Raw genomic sequence first — 17,401 nt, forward strand, 5'->3', positions numbered from 1 at the left:
AATGCAAACAGTATAGTCCTCTGTGGTAAATCTGTTTGGAGGGTGCAGGTCTCAAAAACTGAGTGACTGTGCAAGAAGGAGACAAGGACACCGTGAAGGACTTATAGCCTTCTGTGGCTGTGATTAAAGAAACTGTGCCGAGTGTGACTTTTTGTCTATTGCACCACATGTCCTCGTTTTATAGTGGAGTGGCACAAAGAAGGATTTTCACATAAGAAAACAGATCAAATCTCAGCTCCAGTCTCCCATATGCCTTCTGGCAAACTGTAGCTGAAATTTTACATCTTATTATTGTTATCATTATTATCTTGTTTAATTTCAAATCCGTTGTGGAATCCCTATAGACACACTAATAGACTAAGACCTTTGCAAAGTACTATACATAACAAAAAAATATTTGGGGCACAGCTGATACTGAATACACTAGAATGTGAGTGTTTTTTTTTTCATCAGCCTGCATGAGATCGTACCTGGGGAAAGGTAATCAAAAAGAAATCTAATTGTGCAGCATATTTGAATATTCTGTTCATTAGTGAAGATCACTGATGGTGTTTCTCAGCTTGCAGCAGGCACCAAAGGGGTGAGAAGTGATTTTAGGAAACAGGATTTACAATGTGTGTGGTGTTTTACATCATGAGTCTAAAATTCTGCTGTCAACCTCTGGTGTTCAAATCCCACTGTTCTTGTTAGTGTGTGTCAAAAATTATGGTTCCTTTTAAACTTCACTATTCCTATATTTCCTGTTACAATATATTTTTAAAAACTCATTGGTTTTCCTGTCACACAGGACTGAAATAGTAGTGTTTTGCGTTTTGGAATGAAACAATGCCTAGATGCAGTTGGCTAAAATTATGGCTTGCCTCTACTGGTGGTTGGCTCTCACTGCGGTATTGTATCACTTCCTGTTCCGGAGCACAGCTGTGTTTTGCTGTATCTGTTAGCTGTTTAATCTGCGCAGTTAGATTGATCTAGTTAACTAGATAACGATTTGTTTCCCAGTGTAATCTTCACGTGCCTTAACTAAAGCACTCCCTCTGCTGAATCACCTCTAAATTATTTACACATTATTCACTTTGTGTGTTTTTAGGAATCCGCTAGCTTAGCGCAGCTACTAGCTCTTAGCCGATTTAGCATGGCGGCTTCTCCTGTCTCTCCCGCACTTTTCTGCTCTGGGTGTGAAATGTTTAGTTATTCCTCGGCCTCCTTTAGCAGTAATGGTACTTGTAATAAGTGTAGCTTATTCGTAGCTTTGCAGGCTCAGCTCCGCACCATGGAAAATTCTACAGCTAGCCAGGCCTCTGTAGTTGGTGCGGACCAAGGTAGCTTAGCCGCCGTTAGTTCCCTTCCAGCAGATCCCGAGCAGCCGGGAAAGCAGGCCGACTGGGTGACTGTGAGGAGGAAGCGTAGCCCTAAACAGAAGCCCCGTGTACACCGCCAACCCGTTCACATTTCTAACCGTTTTTTCCCCACTCGGCGACACACCCGCCGAGGATCAAACTCTGGTTATTGGCGACTCTGTTTTGAGAAATGTGAAGTTAGCGACACCAGCAACCATAGTCAATTGTCTTCCGGGGGCCAGAGCAGGCGACATTGAAGGAAATTTGAAACTGCTGGCTAAGGCTAAGCGTAAATTTGTTAAGATTGTAATTCACGTCGGAAGTAATGACACCCGGTTACGCCAATCGGAGGTCACTAAAATTAACATTGAATCAGTGTGTAACTTTGCAAAAACAATGTCGGACTCTGTAGTTTTCTCTGGGCCCCTCCCCAATCGGACCGGGAGTGACATGTTTAGCCGCATGTTCTCCCTGAATTGCTGGCTGTCTGAGTGGTGTCCAAAAAATGAGGTGGGCTTCATAGATAATTGGCAAAGCTTCTGGGGAAAACCTGGTCTTGTTAGGAGAGACGGCATCCATCCCACTTTGGATGGAGCAGCTCTCATTTCTAGAAATCTGGCCAATTAAATCCTCCAAACCGTGACTACCCAGGGTTGGGACCAGGAAGCAGAGTTGTAGTCTTACACACCTCTCTGCAGCTTCTCTCCCCCTGCCATCCCCTCATTACCCCATCCCCGTAGAGACGGTGTCTGCTCCCAGACCACCAATAACCAGTAAAAATCTATTTAAGCATAAAAATTCAAAAGAAAAAATAATATAGCACCTTCAACTGCACCACAGACTAAACAGTTAAATGTGGTCTATTAAACATTAGGTCTCTCTCTTCTAAGTCCCTGTTAGTAAATGATATAATAATTGATCAACATATTGATTTATTCTGCCTTACAGAAACCTGGTTACAGCAGGATGAATATGTTAGTTTAAATGAGTCAACACCCCCGAGTCAGAATGCTCCCCCAGAATGCTCGTAGCACGGGCTGAGGCGGAGGATTATCAGCAATCTTCCATTCCAGCTTATTAATTAATCAAAAACCCAGACAGAGCTTTAATTCATTTGAAAGCTTGACTCTTAGTCTTGTCCATCCAAATTGGAAGTCCCAAAAACCAGTTTTATTTGTTATTATCTATCGTCCACCTGGTCGTTACTGTGAGTTTCTCTGTGAATTTTCAGACCTTTTGTCTGACTTAGTGCTTAGCTCAGATAAGATAATTATAGTGGGCGATTTTAACATCCACACAGATGCTGAGAATGACAGCCTCAACACTGCATTTAATCTATTATTAGACTCTATTGGCTTTGCTCAAAATGTAAATGAGTCCACCCACCACTTTAATCATATCTTAGATCTTGTTCTGACTTATGGTATGGAAATTGAAGACTTAACAGTATTCCCTGAAAACTCCCTTCTGTCTGATCATTTCTTAATAACATTTACATTTACTCTGATGGACTACCCAGCAGTGGGGAATAAGTTTCATTACACTAGAAGTCTTTCAGAAAGCGCTGTAACTAGGTTTAAGGATATGATTCCTTCTTTATGTTCTCTAATGCCATATACCAACACAGTGCAGAGTAGCTACCTAAACTCACAAACTCGTAGCTAAAAGCAGATAACCCGTAAGTTGGAGAGGAAATGGCGTATCACTAATTTAGAAGATCTTCTTTTAGCCTGGAAAAAGAGTCTGTTGCTCTATAAAAAAGCCCTCCATAAAGCTAGGACATCTTACTACTCATCACTAATTGAAGAAAATAAGAACAACCCCAGGTTTCTTTTCAGCACTGTAGCCAGGCTGACAAAGAGTCAGAGCTCTATTGAGCCGAGTATTCCTTTAACTAGTAATGACTTCATGACTTTCTTTGCTAATAAAATTTTAACTATTAGAGAAAAATTACTCATAACCATCCCAAAGACATATCGTTATCTTTGGCTGCTTTCAGTGATGCCGGTATTTGGTTAGACTCTTTCTCTCCGATTGTTCTGTCTGAGTTATTTTCATTAGTTACTTCCTCCAAACCATCAACATGTTTATTAGACCCCATTCCTACCAGGCTGCTCAAGGAAGCCCTACCATTAATTAATGCTTCGATCTTAAATATGATCAATCTATCTTTGTTAGTTGGCTATGTACCACAGGCTTTTAAGGTGACAGTAATTAAACCATTACTTAAAAAGCCATCACTTGACCCAGCTATCTTAGCTAATTATAGGCCAATCTCCAACCTTCCTTTTCTCTTAAAAATTCTTGAAAGGGTAGTTGTAAAACAGCTACCTCATCATCTGCAGAGGAATGGTCTATTTGAAGAGTTTCAGTCAGGTTTTAGAATTCATCATAGTACAGAAACAGCATTAGTGAAGGTTACAAATGATCTTCTTATGGCCTCAGACAGTGGACTCATCTCTGTGCTTGTTCTGTTAGACCTCAGTGCTGCTTTTGATACTGTTGATCATAAAATTTTATTACAGAGATTAGAGCATGCCATAGGTATTAAAGACACTACGCTGCGGTGGTTTGAATCATATTTATCTAATAGATTACAATTTGTTCATGTAAATGGGGAATCTTCTTCACAGACTAAGGTTAATTATGGAGTTCCACAAGGTTCTGTGCTAGGACCAATTTTATTCACTTTATACATGCTTCCCTTAGACAGTATTATTAGACGGCATTGCTTAAATTTTCATTGTTACGCAGATGATACCCAGCTTTATCTATCCATGAAGCCAGAGGACACACACCAATTAGCTAAACTGCAGGATTGTCTTACAGACATAAAGACATGGATGACCTCTAATTTCCTGCTTTTAAACTCAGATAAAACTGAAGTTATTGTACTTGGCCCCACAAATCTTAGAAACATGGTGTCTAACCAGATCCTTACTCTGGATGTCATTACCCTGACCTCTAGTAATACTGTGAGAAATCTTGGAGTCATTTTTGATCAGGATATGTCATTCAGTGCACATATTAAACAAATATGTAGGACTGCTTTTTTGCATTTGCGCAATATCTCTAAAATTAGAAAGGTCTTGTCTCAGAGTGATGCTGAAAAACTAATTCATGCATTTATTTCCTCTAGGCTGGAGTATTGTAATTCATTATTATCAGGTTGTCCTAAAAGTTCCCTGAAAAGCCTTCAGTTAATTCAAAATGCTGCAGCTAGAGTACTAACGGGGACTAGAAGGAGAGAGCATATCTCACCCATATTGGCCTCTCTTCATTGGCTTCCTGTTAATTCTAGAATAGAATTTAAAATTCTTCTTCTTGCCCCTCCATGAGCCTGGTTCTGCTGGAGGTTTCTTCCTGTTAAAAGGGAGTTTTTCCTTCCCACTTTTGCCAAGTGCTTGCTCACAGGGGGTCGTTTTGACCGTTGGGGTTTTTCCGTAATTATTGTATGGCTTTGCCTTACAATATAAAGCGCCTTGGGGCAACTGTTTGTCATGATTTGGCGCTATATAAATAAAATTGATTTGATGCAGTTTTGAATCACTCAAATAAAAGAAAAAAAAACTATGCAGAACAATGACTTTACAAAATAATGGGTGCAGATCCATTTGGTGTGTGCTCAAGCTGAGGCTAATCCCGCAGTTATGAGTCAAACAAAAGTATCTTTGAATGATATTTGGGTAATCTATGGGCGGGTCAGTGAAAATAAATTTGTCAAATATTACCAAATGTCTGATAGCATTGTATAAGAAATTAGTCCTCGAGCCAATAGTCAGTTTTGTCCTAATCACTCTCACTTAAGGGAACTAAATTACACTTACAATCCAGTCTCCATAGCCGACACAAAAAACATATGACAGCCATCCCAGGGTGGTAGGTGGTCATTAATCCCAGGATTAATAATGGAAGATTATTGACCGTGTGATATTCTTGGTGTCCAAAGTAAAGGTCAAACAAGCTCAACGTCCGTTGGATTCTCTGACATGTTACGCCATAACATGATGACTAAGCATGACAGATGGTGCAAACTATTCCTATTTACACTGATTTCCACTGAGGCACCACGAGCTACCACAGGTTGGCACTGAAGTGCCACAGGTTGGCAGTGAAGTGCCACAGGGTGCCACTGAAGTGCAACAGGCAACCACAGCTTGTCACTGAGGTGCTACATGTCATCACTGAGGTGCCAAAAGGTGCCACTGAGGTGTCATATTTTGCCACTAAGGCACCACAGGAGGCCAATGAGATGCCACTGGGTGTCACTGAGGTGTAACAGATTGTCACTGAGGTGTCATAAGCTGTCACAGGTATCACTGAAGTGCCACAAGTTGCCAATGATGTTTCAACAGGCTGACAATGAAGTACAGGGTGCAACATGTTGCCACAGAGGTGCCACCTGCGACCACCAAGGTGCCATATGTTGCCAATGAAGTGACATAGGTTGCCACTGAGGTACCACAGGGTATTACTGAAGTGCCACAGTAATCATTAGTGATCGATCTCTGCTCCCCTCCACAGCATGTCTTTTTCCTGGTTCTCTCCCTCAGCCCCAACCAGTCCCAGCAGAAGACTGCCCCTCCCTGAGCCTGGTTCTGCTGGAGGTTTCTTCCTGTTAAAAGGGAGTTTTTCCTTCCCACTGTAGCCAAGTGCTTGCTCACAGGGGGTCGTTTTGACCGTTGGGGTTTTACATAATTATTGTATGGCCTTGCCTTACAATATAAAGCGCCTTGGGGCAACTGTTTGTTGTGATTTGGCGCTATATAAAAAAATTAATTGATTGATTGATTGCCACTGAAGTGCAAGAGGCAACCACAGTTTGTCACTGAGGTACTACATGTAATCACTGAGGTGCCAAAAGGTGCCACTGAGGTGCCATATTATACCACTAAGGCACCACAGGAGGCCACTGAGGTGCCATATGTTGCCACTGAAGTGCCATAGGCTGCCACTGAGGCAACACAAGATGTCACTGAAATGCCACAGGGTGCCAATGAAGTACAACAGGCAACCACAGTTTGTCACTGAGGTACTACATGTGATCACAGAGGTGCCAAAGGGTGCCACTGAGGTGCCATATTATACCACTAAAGCACCACAGGAGGCCACTGAGGTGCCAAAAGATGTCACTGAAGTGCCACAGGCTGACATTGTGGTGCTATATTTTGACACAGGTTGCCACTGATGTGCCACAAGGTGACAATGAGACACCACAGGCTGCCACTGAAGTGTCACACTGTATCACTGAGGTGCCACAGGCTGTCAATGAAGCAAATGCTTTAGCAAATTCTCAATTTTGACACAAAAAAACCCAGTTGTAATCATTTCTTGAGAAAATGATTTACCTTTTAGCAACACTCAAAAAACTAAATGAAACTAGAAGCACTCAGAGATTGCAAACCTCTGCCAAGGCCATGGGGTCACTGACGCCATAACATTTACACTGGAATCATTGAACCTAAAAAAGTCTAAGAATGATGTTTGCTCAGTAGTAAAAAAAGTTTCATCTGCTGTGACTGGATAGCATGTATCCTTAGCGCTTGGCATCACAGTTTATTGCAACTTGCACCTTTCCCAGAAGCTACTGTCATCTGAGCACTGATAGATATTGCATGTGCTTATAGACAAAAACAAATAAGAGACAAAATTCAATTTATTATTCAACTAAACTGCAAATATATGAATTTTTTTTTAACATTTATGAAGCACTCTAAACAAGGCCATAGGGTCACTGACCCTAAAGAGATTCCCTCCTTGGCACAGTGATCTATTTCTTTTTGTCTCTTTCTCTAAAATTGTATATAATAATCATTAGATTATTAATATATAAACAAAAATAAATTTAAGAAATATTACAATTTGAAAACAAATGCACCCAAACGTGATGACAGCTGCAACTGCTTAATGCTAACTTTTAACGTTGAAAATGCCATAGACATGCTAACGCGTTAGCATCGGGATCTGGATCGTGATCCAGATCACCACTAAAATTTAATCACTTGTTCCTCTTGTCATTTCCAACCACTCCACAAAATTTCAACAAAAATAAATTTAAGAAATATTACAATTTGAAAACAAATGCACCCGAACGTGATGACAGCTGCAACTGCTTAATGCTAACTTTTAACATTGAAAATGCCATAGACATGCTAACGCGTTAGCATCGGGATCTGGATCGTGATCCGGATCACCACTAAAATTTAATCACTTGTTCCTCTTGTCATTTCCAACCACTCCATAAAATTTCATCAAAATCCGTTCAAAACGTTTTGAGTTATTCTGCTGACAAACAGACAAACAAACAAACAAAAAAACCTGACTGACAACATAGCCTCCTTGGCGGAGGTAGCAGTTGCTTCAGAAAATGATTCACTAAAGCAAGAGCAGTTTTTGAAAAGTCTTTCCCATTCTGACAGACTAAAACAAGTAATTGTGATCATTTATATTGAAAATAATTAACATAAAAAAACACTTTAAAGAGTGAAGGAAGCAATTGTTTCAGGAAAAGATTCAATGTTTTGAAGATGCTCGAAACACCGTGACATGACACTTGGACAGTGGGAACCCCCCTCCCCCAAAATAAAAAGTCTGTTGGTACTCCACCTTTCTTTGGCCGGCTGTAGGTGCTGTCTTGTCCTTCCCTCTCCTCCCGCTCTCTCCAGCGGCGTACCTGCTCCTCTCTCATCTTCAGGAAGAGGATTCTCTTCTGCTCCTCACTGAGGGCCTCCAGCACCTCAGGCTCAACCCACATGTCCTGGAGGATTTTAGCCAGCATCCTGCCTGTGTGCCTGTGGAGTCGGACCCTCTGCTGGTCTCGTCACCGGGTAGAGTTTCAGCGACTGGGCTTTGAGTGCTGCTTCTCCTGCTCAAAGTTGGGTTAGGTTCCCTTTGTTTGAAGGAGCCTGCTTCAGCTGTGGGATCAGATGCAGTCTAATTGCTGGAGGTCATCTGCTGTACAGTGAGCTTTTCAGCACAGCAGGATGGTGTCGCAATGACAGGAGGCTTCCGGTGGAGCGTGTCAGAACCAAGTGCAGTCTGAGAGAGAGAGAGAGAGAGAGATTATATCACCTGCAGTGTTCTTTTCTGTTGAACTCCCCTATTTGCTGGCAGCGTATAACAATAGGCCCTAAACAAATAAACCATGTGCCAACTGAAAGGTGTGTGCGTGCACCTTTATTCATTATGTTTTAGGGACACAGATCTGTGGACACAGACTAATTATGAGGACTCAGGTCTGATTTGGGGACACATGGGTTTGGGTTTGCACTTGTTCTGAAATGATAATGTGCTTTTAACACACAGACACATACATACACACACACAATTGTTTTTATCTACGCTGAGGCTGAAGTGTTTGAGAGCCATTTCCCAGAATTCTCCAAAAACAATGCCTCAGCCATTTCAAAGCAGGCTCCACCTACACAGATTTGAAAGATGTAGAAAACTGAGTTGATCAGCCAGAGCCAATGGGAGTCAGGTGTGTGATAACGGTTCACCAATCAGTGCATGGCAGCGGTCTGCTAATAAAGCAGCAGAGGCGCTGACCGCCAAAGGTGAAAGGTCATTCTTTGTATCAGACTGTGAGGTTGAGTCAGTGTGTGAAAGTTGAAGGCTTGAAGCAGCTGCACGTCCGTCTGGCCGGGTGTCACTTATGTATGTATAAATCTGTGGTTTCAACTAAAACACATGACGACATAAAGCTTTACAGAGGACACGCCTTGTTTTGATAATGATTTATTATATCTAATGATGTATTAAAGCTGTGGTGGGTTGGATTCACAAGTGTTTAGAAGCAGAAATGAATACAGCATTCATAACCACCTGTTCTGGAATGTGTAAATGACCTGAAATAACATCAAAGTATTTCATAAGCTTAAAAGGATGGCGCGTTCCATTTACCTTGGTAAGGTAAAAAGCAACCGGGGATGATGTCACACTCGCAGTAAATGAGTTTGAGTTTCTGTACAACACTGCAAGTCAAAAAAAGTGGGATGCCTCCAAGATTTTAGAGTATAGAGCACTATAAAAAATGTGATCCATTAAAGAGACCTCATTGACGCCTTTATAGTGTCAAATCTCACATGTAATCATGTTCTCACTGGGGAGGCTGAGATTTCGTTGTCAGTGTAAACAAGCGTTTGCGGGTGGTGGAGTGGACAAGCAACTTGTTTGCAACACTGCGTCCTTATGGAGGTGAGTTCAACCAAAATATGTATTTAGGTGTTTAACTAAGATAATCATGAGCCTTTAATGTGAGTTTTACATATATATATATATATATACCTTTTTTTTTTTTTACTAATAACCCAATTTCATAGCCTTAAGAGTGTGCATATCATGAATGTTTGGTCTTGTTGGATTTGTGAGAATCTACTGAATCTGCTGGTACCTTGTTTTCCATGTAACAATAAGAAATATACTCAAAACCTGGATTAATCTTTTTAGTCACATAGTACTACTATTATTCTAAACACTACTGTAACAGCAGAGGAGAAGAATCTGCTTGACTGAAAAGAAACAGAAAAAGTCTCCACTGGTCGCGCTTCAGCACTTTTAAATGACACTTGTCACATTTCTGCAACATTTTGAAAGGCAGGCAGAAGCAAACATCCTTGGATTGGTTTTTATCCAAAAGACCTGCAAGTTTACAATTATTTACAGTTTAAATTTAGTTTGTATTTACAGTGTCCACAAACCTCCCTCCCTCCTTCCGTCTCCACCTCCATTAACCGCATTTGTCTGTTGAACCCTTAATAAAACTTTTTCTTTTGTTTTCTTTATTTTATTATGCACAGGTAAAGTATACATGTCTATTTGTTAATACAAAATGTATTTATTCCTTTAGAGTGGTTTGGGGATGTTTTACAAGGCTGGAACGGATTAAAATTAGTATTTTCATTATTTTCAATGGGGAAAATTCATTTGAAATACGAGCAGATTGGCTTACAAGCTTGGTCATGCAATGAATTAAACTCGTATCTCGAGGTTCCACTGTACTTACTCCACCTGTCGCATTTTACATCACAGCCTGAAGACTGAAGAAAAAAGAAGAGGAATCAGCTGCTGCTCCCCTGTCTACTGGGTGAAGAAGTTTCACAACCCTTATTTTTGTGACACACTCGATGATACATATTACTCATCACACGAGATGACAAGGAAACACGAGTCCATAGAGGCCAAAATATAAAGGGAAACAAAATCCTGACAGGCAACAGCATAATGTAATCTGCAACCTCACCACCAGATGACACTAAATCTTACCCGCTGTAGCTTTAAAAACACACAGAGTCAGAACTTGCTGTCAAAGTAACCGGGTCGAAGAACAGCAACTGTGTTCATGTGGCTAATTTAAGAGTGCCAGTAGGACACCTCATGCCCATTATGTTGCCCTGGTTAAAACTCATTTTCAATAGGACTCATATTTCATACAGTTTTTCAGCAAATTAATGTAGGTTACCAGGTGTCTGACAATATGAAAAGACAAGCTCACTTTTTACAACTGGGTTAGCAATCGAGCCTCTGAGTGCTGTACTCAAATTCAAAAATCCCTTCATGCAACAGAAACACTGTTTAAAGACAAAAAAAAAAAAAAAAAAACCTTGAAAACACTTATACCGAATGAAGTTGCCTTAAACAACTTTAAAAAAAAACAAAACACATGACCAAACTAAACAGGTCAAGTAATGTTGGCAAATAACTTTCACTGGTTGTAGCAGACTTAGGACACAAGGTTTCATCACATATTTCTAATAAAGTCAAGTAATTCACAACAGAAGTGAAAGGAAATACATGTAAGTCATTAAGACACCAGTAATTAATCTCTAAATTAACTTAAATTGGATTTTCCTGAACATTCAAACTGTCATGTAATAATGAAAGCATACTTGAATTTTACATTTACTTACAACATATATTTCTGGTGATATTATCAAATTTATGGTTCTTTCTAGTGGCTGTTCTTGTTTTTTTTTGGGGGGGGGGGGGGGGGGGGTTGGCACATGTTTTATGCAGGATGTCCTTCCTAATGTCCTTCTATATGTTCTTGCAGAATGGCTCACAGGTGTGTGTAAACCAGGGACCTTCTCTTTGGAGGCAAACATGCTAACAGAGGTGGGACGAAGTCACCAGCAAGTCAAGTCTCAAGTCATAATGACCACCAAGCTGACTTGAGACTTGCCGATTCATGACTTGAGAATGACTTGACAGTGACTTCGTCCCATCTCTGTATGCTAAGCACTTGTGACCCCGTTCTATAGAGACAGTTTGCCATCTGCTGTAATGAAACTAATCAGAAGTATCCTGTAAACTGACGCAGGGTTGATATAAACCAGTTTATTGGAAAAATACACCTTGGTGGTTTTATAATTTTTTTTTTTTTTTGCAGATGTTGTTGTACTACAAATGCACAGATTAAGATTTGCACAGATTTGCCTCTACTGGTGGTTGGCTCTCACTGCGGTATTGTATCACTTCCTGTTCCGGAGCACAGCGGTGTTTTTCTGTATCTGTTAGCTGTTTAATCTGTGCAGTTAGATTGATCTAGTTATCTAGATTACGATTTGTTTCCCAGTGTAATCTTTACGTGCCTTAACTAAAGCACTCCTTCTGCTGAATCACCTCTAAATTATTTACACATTATTCACTTTGTGTGTTTTTAGGAATCCGCTAGCTTAGCGTAGCTACTAGCTCTTAGCCGATTTAGCATGGCGGCTTCTCCTGTCTCTCCCGCACTTTTCTGCTCTGGGTGTGAAATGTTTAGTTATTCCTCGGCCTCCTTTAGCAGTAACGGTACCTGTAATAAGTGTAGCTTATTCGTAGCTTTGGAGGACAGGCTGGGCGAATTGGAGACTCGGCTCCGCACCGTGGAAAATTCTACAGCTAGCCAGGCCCCTGTAGTCGGTGCGGACCAAGGTAGCTTAGCCGCCGTTAGTTACCCCCTGGCAGATCCCGAGCAGCCGGGAAAGCAGGCTGACTGGGTGACTGTGAGGAGGAAGCGTAGCCCTAAACAGAAGCCCTGTGTACACCGCCAACCCGTTCACATCTCTAACCGTTTTTCCCCACTCGACGACACACCCGCCGAGGATCAAACTCTGGTTATTGGCGACTCTGTTTTGCGAAATGTGAAGTTAGCGACACCAGCAACCATAGTCAATTGTCTTCCGGGGGCCAGAGCAGGCGACATTGAAGGAAATTTGAAACTGCTGGCTAAGGCTAAGCGTAAATTTGGTAAGATTGTAATTCACGTCGGCAGTAATGACACCCGGTTACGCCAATCGGAGGTCACTAAAATTAACATTAAATCGGTGTGTAACTTTGCAAAAACAATGTCGGACTCTGTAGTTTTCTCTGGGCCCCTCCCCAATCAGACCGGGAGTGACATGTTTAGCCGCGTGTTCTCCTTGAATTGCTGGCTGTCTGAGTGGTGTCCAAAAAATGAAGTGGGCTTCATAGATAATTGGCAAAGCTTCTGGGGAAAACCTGGTCTTGTTAGGAGAGACGGCATCCATCCCACTTTGGATGGAGCAGCTCTCATTTCTAGAAATCTGGCCAATTTTCTTAAATCCTCCAAACCGTGACTATCCAGGGTTGGGACCAGGAAGCAGAGTTGTAGTCTTACACACCTCTCTGCAGCTTCTCTCCCCCTGCCATCCCCTCATTACCCCATCCCCGTAGAGACGGTGCCTGCTCCCAGACCACCAATAACCAGCAAAAATCTATTTAAGCATAAAAATTCAAAAAGAAAAAATAATATAGCACCTTCAACTGCACCACAGACTAAAACAGTTAAATGTGGTCTATTAAACATTAGGTCTCTCTCTTCTAAGTCCCTGTTGGTAAATGATATAATAATTGATCAACATATTGATTTATTCTGCCTTACAGAAACTTGGTTACAGCAGGATGAATATGTTAGTTTAAATGAGTCAACACCCCCGAGTCACACTAACTGCCAGAATGCTCGTAGCACGGGCCGAGGCGGAGGATTAGCAGCAATCTTCCATTCCAGCTTATTAATTAATCAAAAACCCAGACAGAGCTTTAATTCATTTGAAAGCTTGACTCTTAGTCTTGTCCATCCAAATTGGAAGTCCCAAAAACCAGTTTTATTTGTTATTATCTATCGTCCACCTGGTCGTTACTGTGAGTTTCTCTGTGAATTTTCAGACCTTTTGTCTGACTTAGTGCTTAGCTCAGATAAGATAATTATAGTGGGCGATTTTAACATCCACACAGATGCTGAGAATGACAGCCTCAACACTGCATTTAATCTATTATTAGAGTCTATTGGCTTTGCTCAAAAAGTAAATGAGTCCACCCACCACTTTAATCATATCTTAGATCTTGTTCTGACTTATGGTATGGAAATAGAAGACTTAACAGTATTCCCTGAAAACTCCCTTCTGTCTGATCATTTCTTAATAACATTTACATTTACTCTGATGGACTACCCTGCAGTGGGGAATAAGTTTCATTACACTAGAAGTCTTTCAGAAAGCGCTGTAACTAGGTTTAAGGATATGATTCCTTCTTTATGTTCTCTAATGCCATATACCAACACAGTGCAGAGTAGCTACCTAAACTCTGTAAGTGAGATAGAGTATCTCGTCAATAGTTTTACATCCTCATTGAAGACAACTTTGGATGCTGCAGCTCCTCTAAAAAAGAGAGCTTTAAATCAGAAGTGCCTGACTCCGTGGTATATCTCACAAACTCGTAGCTTAAAGCAGATAACCCGTAAGTTGGAGAGGAAATGGCGTCTCACTAACTTAGAAGATCTTCACTTAGCCTGGAAAAAGAGTCTGTTGCTCTATAAAAAAATCCCTCCGTAAAGCTAGGACATCTTTCTACTCATCACTAATTGAAGAAAATAAGAACAACCCCAGGTTTCTTTTCAGCACTGTAGCCAGGCTGACAAAGAGTCAGAGCTCTATTGAGCTGAGTATTCCATTAACTTTAACTAGTAATGACTTCATGACTTTCTTTGCTAACAAAATTTTAACTATTAGAGAAAAAATTACTCATAACCATCCCAAAGACGTATCGTTATCTTTGGCTGCTTTCAGTGATGCCGGTATTTGGTTAGACTCTTTCTCTCCGATTGTTCTGTCTGAGTTATTTTCATTAGTTACTTCATCCAAACCATCAACATGTTTATTAGACCCCATTCCTACCAGGCTGCTCAAGGAAGCCCTACCATTATTTAATGCTTCGATCTTAAATATGATCAATCTATCTTTGTTAGTTGGCTATGTACCACAGGCTTTTAAGGTGGCAGTAATTAAACCATTACTTAAAAAGCCATCACTTGACCCAGCTATCTTAGCTAATTATAGGCCAATCTCCAACCTTCCTTTTCTCTCAAAAATTGTTGAAAGGGTAGTTGTAAAACAGCTAACTGATCATCTGCAGAGGAATGGTCTATTTGAAGAGTTTCAGTCAGGTTTTAGAATTCATCATAGTACAGAAACAGCATTAGTGAAGGTTACAAATGATCTTCTTATGGCCTCGGACAGTGGACTCATCTCTGTGCTTGTTCTGTTAGACCTCAGTGCTGCTTTTGATACTGTTGACCATAAAATTTTATTACAGAGATTAGAGCATGCCATAGGTATTAAAGGCACTGCGCTGCGGTGGTTTGAATCATATTTGTCTAATAGATTACAATTTGTTCATGTAAATGGGGAATCTTCTTCACAGACTAAAGTTAATTATGGAGTTCCACAAGGTTCTGTGCTAGGACCAATTTTATTCACTTTATACATGCTTCCCTTAGGCAGTATTATTAGACGGTATTGCTTAAATTTTCATTGTTACGCAGATGATACCCAGCTTTATCTATCCATGAAGCCAGAGGACACACACCAATTAGCTAAACTGCAGGATTGTCTTACAGACATAAAGACATGGATGACCTCTAATTTCCTGCTTTTAAACTCAGATAAAACTGAAGTTATTGTACTTGGCCCCACAAATCTTAGACACATGGTGTCTAACTAGATCCTTACTGTGGATGGCATTACCCTGACCTCTAGTAATACTGTGAGAAATCTTGGAGTCATTTTTGATCAGGATATGTCATTCAAAGCGCATATTAAACAAATATGTAGGACTGCTTTTTTGCATTTACGCAATATCTCTAAAATCAGAAAGGTCTTGTCTCAGAGTGATGCTGAAAAACTAATTCATGCATTTATTTCCTCTAGGCTGGACTATTGTAATTCATTATTATCAGGTTGTCCTAAAAGTTCCCTAAAAAGCCTTCAGTTAATTCAAAATGCTGCAGCTAGAGTTCTGACGGGGACTAGAAGGAGAGAGCATATCTCACCCATATTGGCCTCTCTTCATTGGCTTCCTGTTAATTCTAGAATAGAATTTAAAATTCTTCTTCTTACTTATAAGGTTTTGAATAATCAGGTCCCATCTTATCTTAGGGACCTCGTAGTACCATATCACCCCAATAGAGCGCTTCGCTCTCAGACTGCAGGCTTACTTGTAGTTCCTAGGGTTTGTAAGAGTAGAATGGGAGGCAGAGCCTTCAGCTTTCAGGCTCCTCTCCTGTGGAACCAGCTCCCAATTCAGATCAGGGAGACAGACACCCTCTCTACTTTTAAGATTAGGCTTAAAACTTTCCTTTTTGCTAAAGCTTATAGTTAGGGCTGGATCAGGTGACTCTGAACCATCCCTTAGTTATGCTGCTATAGACGTAGACTGCTGGGGGGTTCCCATAATGCACTGTTTCTTTCTCTTTTTGCTCTGTATGCACCACTCTGCATTTAATCATTAGTGATCGATCTCTGCTCCCCTCCACAGCATGTCTTTTTCCTGGTTCTCTCCCTCAGCCCCAACCAGTCCCAGCAGAAGACTGCCCCTCCCTGAGCCTGGTTCTGCTGGAGGTTTCTTCCTGTTAAAAGGGAGTTTTTCCTTCCCACTGTAGCCAAGTGCTTGCTCACAGGGGGTCGTTTTGACCGTTGGGGTTTTACATAATTATTGTATGGCCTTGCCTTACAATATAAAGCGCATTGGGGCAACTGTTTGTTGTGATTTGGCGCTATATAAAAAAATTGATTGATTGATTGATTAAGTAGTTTCCCAGCATTATTTCATTGCTGTTTTAGGCGTATGGTGTATTATTAACTGGCTGGACAGTTGCCCCGCTCTTTGGTGCACATTAACTTTCTAAATAAATTTTTCGAAAGATTTCTGACAAACAAAAAAATCACCAAAGGTGAGCACACAGCCCAGATGTTTGATTGCAATTTTTTTTCATATGGGTGTAAAAACATTATATTTTAACATTCGTAGAATGTTAAATACCCCACAGACACTGAGGTGATACACTCTTCAAAAAAACTGAATATTTACAGGTGCATGTGCCTGTGTTTGAGGGGGTGTTTCTTTGCGGGTCACCCACAGAATTTGTGGATTTGTGGCACAGAGCTGAGCAGGCTGCACCACTAACAGACACTAACAACAATAAACACTTCTGAAATGAATGGCTGATGCAGACCCTGTGTGCCCGACATACCACAATATAAATGTGCAAGTAAATATACACTGTCTGTAGTGTTGTTTTTTTTAGAGCCTGACCGATATTGATTTTTTTGAGGCCAATGCCGATAACGATATTTGGATTAAAAAAATGCTGATAATCGATAAATCGGCTGATTTGCCTATAGCCGATAAATTAGCCAATATCATTATTATTTTTTTTTAATTAATAAAATGTTCTTTTTTTTGGACCCTTAATAAAAAAGTATGAGCTAAAAGCCTTTATAACAGAGAAGAATTTTCAAGTTCAAAAAATGCAAAAATGCAGTTGGAGCAGTTAGGGGGCTATTCAAACGGGCCAACTAGTAAGATATCACTCCTGAAAATGATCTTTGCCATATCACATGAGGTAAATCTGCCCTCCGATTGGATTTTGAAAAACCATGTGACGGAGAACCAATTCCGATTGGACATTCACATTGCGCACGTCATCACACATCTTCTATGAAGAGTACCAAGATGGGTGACGGTGGATCGAAAGTCCGCGTAGTTAAGTTTTCTGCAAAAAAAGT

The 17,401-nt window shown here is 40.7% G+C and overlaps 1 protein-coding gene across 1 annotated transcript in view; it reads right to left on the reverse strand.

The window, feature by feature from the left end:
- Positions 1 to 17,401, reverse strand: part of zgc:92242 (uncharacterized protein LOC436899 homolog) — a 72,200-nt gene that overhangs the window by 52,898 nt on the left and 1,901 nt on the right. The window contains exon 2 of the mRNA XM_034181928.1: positions 7,944 to 8,375. Coding sequence (XP_034037819.1) covers positions 7,944 to 8,115 — 172 coding nt within the window. The 5' untranslated portion in view covers positions 8,116 to 8,375. The remainder of the gene's footprint in view (positions 1 to 7,943; positions 8,376 to 17,401) is intronic.

Source organism: Thalassophryne amazonica, chromosome 11 (genome assembly GCF_902500255.1).
Source record: "Thalassophryne amazonica chromosome 11, fThaAma1.1, whole genome shotgun sequence".
NCBI lineage: Eukaryota > Metazoa > Chordata > Actinopteri > Batrachoidiformes > Batrachoididae > Thalassophryne > Thalassophryne amazonica.